At 31.3% G+C, this 5,879-nt stretch overlaps 1 protein-coding gene across 2 annotated transcripts; it reads right to left on the reverse strand.

Moving 5' to 3' along the window:
• Window positions 1-1,970: 1,970 nt before the first annotated feature.
• Window positions 1,971-5,616, reverse strand: LOC111878357 (probable 3-hydroxyisobutyrate dehydrogenase, mitochondrial). Of its 2 annotated transcripts, none has more exons than XM_023874866.3 (10): window positions 5,355-5,615; window positions 4,573-4,661; window positions 4,287-4,401; window positions 3,925-4,075; window positions 3,760-3,842; window positions 3,576-3,671; window positions 3,351-3,493; window positions 3,188-3,272; window positions 2,495-2,574; window positions 1,971-2,126 (listed from the first exon to the last, which is right to left on the reverse strand). In XM_023874866.3, the coding sequence occupies exons 1-10, from the start codon at window positions 5,472-5,474 to the stop codon at window positions 2,039-2,041; spliced, it is 1,050 nt and encodes a 349-aa protein (XP_023730634.1). In that variant the 5' UTR covers window positions 5,475-5,615; the 3' UTR covers window positions 1,971-2,038. The 2 variants fall into 2 exon arrangements, with proteins under 2 accessions (XP_023730634.1, XP_023730635.1); XM_023874867.3 differs by having other exon boundaries at window positions 2,075-2,241; window positions 5,355-5,616.
• Between the last annotated feature and the right edge of the window lie 263 nt (window positions 5,617-5,879).

The following is a 5,879-nucleotide window of genomic DNA, read 5'->3' on the forward strand; positions in this document are numbered from 1 at the left end:
AAAGTCATCAAAGTGGTACAGGGTCATGTACTCTTGTGTAAAATAAAAATGGGTTCCCAGACGCCCATTGCGGCTCCCAACCTTGCAATGATTGGGAAGAAGGATCTCCATTTGGGAGATATGTGAAGACACTGAAGTATATCACATAACCTCTACTGGCCAACTCCTAATTAAAACCCTCATGACTTAAACACCGAACATCCCATATGGAGAAGCTAATGTCGTACCCGATAGGCTACCAAAATGATGTCCAGGTTGGTTCTAGTCCATTATTGGTCATTTGCTTTGGAAATGATAAAAAAAAAAAATAACAGTTTAATTGGTTTTTATGGTTGTTGATTTGTAATGGCGTTGACATCTCAGTCCAAGATGAGGAAGACTTGATGGATTTATTGGTGATTACTTTTTTCTTAAAGGTATGACGATTTGATAAGATTAAAAGAGATCGAATTGGCTCATAAATCCAAGATTTGATGAGGGTGTATCAAGATGAAAATTCATGGCTTTTTCATTTCTTGATTAACCAAAAGCATAGACAAATCTTAGTTCATTGTGTCACATACCTATCTCGGGTTAAGGCATAAATTTATTCTTATTTTTTCTTCCAAATTTGATGGGCTCTCTCAAAATTGGTCAACACAAGTAGATATTTCTTTTTAGATGACATAACACATGCAATTTGGGACTAGAATTTTTGGAGGTAATTAACAAAAAGTTAAATTTAAAATATATTAAACATAATTAAAGATGGTTATTCTAAATGTTAAAGTCTGAAACTTGAAGTTGACTTTTTAAAGCTTGAATAGAAGTATGTAATGTTTACGTAACCTCAATGACCCTTGTTGGACCTAAGTTGAAAGAATGTTTAATATATTAGGTCAAACAGAAAGTAAGGGGATGTCAATTGTTACTAAAAACCAACATAGGATATTTTGTAAAGAAATGAAGTTGAGGGACTCATTTTGCCAAATAATAAAAGTTTAAGTCTTAAGTGCTTGCTTGGACTCTTCACGTACATTTGAACGTCTTTGAGTGAGAGAACTGAATAAGGAAATTTGGTTTTTATGACAATTTGGTGAATCAAATCAAGTTGATGCATCAAATCCATGTGTTAAAGCTATTGAGAAGTCATCTTCTTTATTCTAATGTTTTGTAGATGAATTTGAGTTTCCATTGATGGTAATCACTTCTTAGATTTACTAATATTGAATTGATGATGGAATTCTATGACTTAATGAGTTTAGCAATAGATTTTAGTGTTCTATTACTAATTTATTCAAGTTAATCCATCCACAGTCATATTTAGGATTTATGAAGCTTAAACAATCATTGATTCACTTAATTCCAAATTTGACCCTTATGATGTGAATAAATTGTAGATTCTTAGGTTCTATATTCATAACATTGTAAAGAAGTCCATCAATTTCATCAAATGTGAAGCTATTGGGATTAAATGACCCTTTTGATCTCTAACAATAGTAGATCACTCATTGATCTTAGCTAAATCCACATCTAACTATGGACTTAAGAGTTAAGACCCCCTTATGATTTAGAGTTGGACTTTAGTGATGTAAGTTCAATAATCATTACATAGATGGAGGGCGTATTGTACAATATTTTCGTTATAACTATTCATGGTGATTGTACGTTTTTTTTTTTTTTTGACAATCTTTACTTCATGCTTTATTTCTATGTTGTAACGTTTGTCTAGTCTTTCAAGAAAAATTGGAAACTGTCGATAATGTTACTATTAATGATGTGGAAGATAAATGGCATTTAAACCTCTCATTTAGTTACTTTCTTAATTTCATGGATTCGACAATTTCTTGATCATTTACTTCAAATGGTTATACATTAGCCAGAGTCGATGGAATTCATTTGCTTCGGTTAAAGTTAAACATTCAACCTTTTTGTAACATGTTATTTTGAAACCTAAAATTTGAATAAAGTGTTTATACATACACACATAATGAGAAACATCATATTTTATTGCATGTACAACATGGCCCCATATGCAAAATCCTATTTATCCATCATATTACAATTCATCTTTGCCATTATAGAAATTACGAAAAACACAAGAAAAATCCTTTTTCCCAAGACCATCATCACAAAGTTTTGTAAATCTGTACAAAAATATAACAATGATTCAACAAGTTTTCTAGGGTTATTTTTAAATTATAAGAAAAAGGGTATTCTCGTCTTTTGCACAAACAAAAATCACGTCCCACCTTTTAACTCCTGTCCAATTCATGTCAAATACATTATAATTTGGTTTTGTCATTGACAAATGGGACCCACAATTCAATGTTTATATGTGGGAGTTGTTCGACATGATAGCATGGTGTAGATTTGAAATCAATTAAAAAAGATTTTATTATTTGGCATGTTGGGGATATTTTATTATACTTTATACATTGAATTATATAATATTAATTTTACTATATTTGGTACCAATATATTAATAAATTATTTTGCTATGCTTATAACTTACATGTGTTTTGCTTCAGAAGTCAATGGGCAGTTTAGACCAATTTCTTTAGCTGATGCTGAAGCAAGGTTCAAATCTTTTGCCTACATTTAATAAAAAGGTTATTTATATATAATCCATAATTTAAAAAAAAAAAAAAACACACACACACACACACACACTAAATTTTAGCTGGATAATAAAGGAAAAGCAGGTATTTCCAAATTGTTATTCCATAATGATCCAAAAATCTCTGCTGTTGGGTAAATGATTTTGTAAAATACTTGGGAAAAAAAGTATAAGGGCAAATTTGTAAAAAGTTAAAGGTTTAGTGTCTCTGTGTGTGTGTGTGGGGGTGGGGGGGGGGGGGGTCATTTATCTGAGTTTCTGCATTAAGTAAAAAAGAAACACTAATTCATGTCCCATTTAAGTAAGTAAAAAAGAAACAAAACCTAGACTAATCTTGTACAAATGACCAAAATGCCCTTATAAGGGTAAATCTACAATCGTATCTTTAACTTGAGACAAGACCCTATAATCATTGTCTTAAATGATTGTACTCTAGTAATCCAAAGTCTTTTTCAGATAAGACTCAACCACACATCAATTATACGCCTTAAACAAAAAACACAGGATTGGAATGGAATTGAATTCCGATTCTGATTCCGATTCCAATTCCAATTCCAATTCTAACAAAAACCAGGTCAGATCACATACCATCAGTGCAGATGCAAATCCACCATCATAATTTCTTGATGAGGGCACTCCACCCATCACACCAGGTACTGGATTATACGTATCACTGACACAAAAACAGCCAAAATATAATGGCATTTACGTAATTTCACCCTAATTTAAAGCAGTAATTAGTAAATACTACCTACTCCAACAACGAGCACTTGAAGAGTTGAATATTTTTGTTAAAGTAGCAGCTTTAATTCCTAAAGATTGGCCAAGAACAAAGGCTTCAGAAACACCAAGCATACTCACAGCCATTGCCAAATTGTTGCAAATCTTAGCTGCCTGAATAAAGTAAATATTATTATGAAATGATTATCTGAATATTAATTATTATTATAAAGTTGAATAATGTGTGTAAACTTACAGAACCAGTCCCTGAACTACCACAGTATATTGTATTTTTTCCCATAGATGAAAATAATGGCTCTGCAGCCTTATAAGCTTCCTCTAGGCCACCAATCTAACATGCCACAATAAATAATACATTTGGATTTATAAGATTCAAATATTTAAAATAAGATTTTATTTTGGAAAAGTATATATTATACCATGAATGTAAGTGTTCCAGTTTCTGCTGCAGAAACACCTCCAGAGACAGGAGCATCCAGCATCACAGGGGTATTCCAGGAATCTAGAAATTATACAAACTTCATTACTTTTAATTAAAGATTCATTACATATGAATTAATAGTATTTAGGTTTCTTTTATATACCTTTATGTTCAATTAATGCAGAATTAGATACAGCTGAAGATAGCTTTCTGGTTGTTTGAGGATCAATTGTAGATGAATCTATGAACAACCATGGCCTCACTGGATTCCCACCATTAAGTAAACCATTTGATCCTGTGTACACTTCTAATACCTAAAAATGAGTTTTCAAATAAAAGTATCAAATCCATATTTTTGAAGATGAATTCATTCCAACAATTTTACTGTTTTCTTGACTTCCTCTATTAAGTTATTCTCTATGCATCAAGTTAAAAAGAAACACTCATAGAAAGTTTAGTGTTTAACAGATTAAGTTGTGTGCAAAATTAAGTTCATTTAGTAAAAAAGAACAGCACTTAACTTACATGGGTAGGTGAGGGCAACATGGTAATTACAACATCACTAATTTCTGCAACCTCCATTGGTGATCCTTTTACAGAGATTCCTTTGTCTGAAAACATCTTTATGACACTAAGATTGCTGATAGGAAACAATAATGGATGAGATCATGCTCGATTTTTCCATAAACAGAAAGATCAAAAAGTTTTATGTTGCATTAGTTATTAGGCACATACTTCTTATATATGATTATTATTCATATAGAAAATAAAATGAAGTAACAAATCAATTAAAAAGGAACAAGAGAATTACATGTCATGAACTGCTACATTGTATCCTGCTTTAATCAAATTATTTGCCATTCTTGATCCCATGTTTCCTAGGCCTATGAATCCAACCCTCTGTAATACATCATAAAAGTCATATCAGGTCAAAATAAATCATAATTACATTAGGAATGAAATAAGTTATTAATGGAGGGTGTTTGTATAATAGGTTGCAGATCTTATTTGCAATAATCGGTTTTGCATTGCAACAATTGAGATAAAATTACATAACTATATTATTAACTTTAATTACTTTGTTATAACTAATCATAATGTTGTATTAATCATTATGAAGATGCATATCTAAACATTTCCCTAGCCTCGAATGACATACAAAAGGAATCATTCTTATATTCCTTGAATCAGGATAAGGGTAATTGGAAGAAAGTATCCTACCATAGCTAAGAAAACGACAGAAGGTACTCTGAATTTTCAGACTCAACCCTGTAACTTTTCATGTTCAAAGCTTATATGGATTTTTGTACAAGTTTTGGGCAACATTTTCCTGTGTAGTACTTTCAACTCTAACGCAATTACAGTTTCAATAATTCAACCGTGTAAAACCAACTTCAAGGTTTTCACCCAAATAAAGAGCCTGAAATGATAATAATCCAAATGCAATTGAAGAGATATCAACTCTTCACGTGATGATCGATAGAAGGCCTTATGATTTTGGACCTAAGTTCAGAATCCTCAGAAGCAACAGGCGCATAATCACATGAAAAATTAAAACATACAGATGTATAATAACAGTAATTAGAATCTTACTTCCAAGTGAGATGGGACGCTGGATGAAGAGATTGTTCTAGCTGAACATGGTAATGGAAAGCGAGGGGAAGTGAAGTTGAATTTAGATTCAGCAAGTTTTAGAAGCGATCTAATAGCCATTGCAACCGGTGAACGAAAGCTCAATTTGGGTCTCCAATGGTGACACTAGTACACTACCAGACAACTATCAGTGAGTTTGGTAGGAACGAAGGCAGCCTTTTTCTAAGATATTGGTTTTCTTGTAGGATTGGAATAAGAGAAGGCATAAATGGACCAATTATAATGCAATTAAATCCATTTAATGTGGTTAATTTGTATTTATGGAATCTTTTTCCTTTAATAAAATAAACTTTATAAAACTATCTGTTCTATTTATATGAATAGGTTACAACACATGGATAAAATATTTATAAAACCTTTAAATTGCTAATAAGATTTAAGATTTTTTTTTTAATTTTGTATATTGATTATTTAAAATTAATATATATTTTTATTTGAATATCTGATATATATACGAAGACATTT

Source organism: Lactuca sativa, chromosome 5, assembly GCF_002870075.4.
Source record: "Lactuca sativa cultivar Salinas chromosome 5, Lsat_Salinas_v11, whole genome shotgun sequence".
Taxonomy (NCBI): domain Eukaryota; kingdom Viridiplantae; phylum Streptophyta; class Magnoliopsida; order Asterales; family Asteraceae; genus Lactuca; species Lactuca sativa.

What these genes read in the sequence shown, in the direction of transcription:
- LOC111878357 (XM_023874866.3), bottom strand. Translation starts at nt 5,474, where the DNA reads ATGGCTATTAGATCGCTTCTAAAACTTGCTGAATCTAAATTCAACTTC. An exon ending in TGCATTAATTGAACATAAAG is followed by an intron (nt 3,843 to 3,924) that starts GTATATAAAAGA and finishes TATAATTTCTAG; the next exon opens with ATTCCTGGAATACCCCTGTG. An exon ending in GTAGTTCAGGGACTGGTTCT is followed by an intron (nt 3,494 to 3,575) that starts GTAAGTTTACAC and finishes TACTTTATTCAG; the next exon opens with GCAGCTAAGATTTGCAACAA.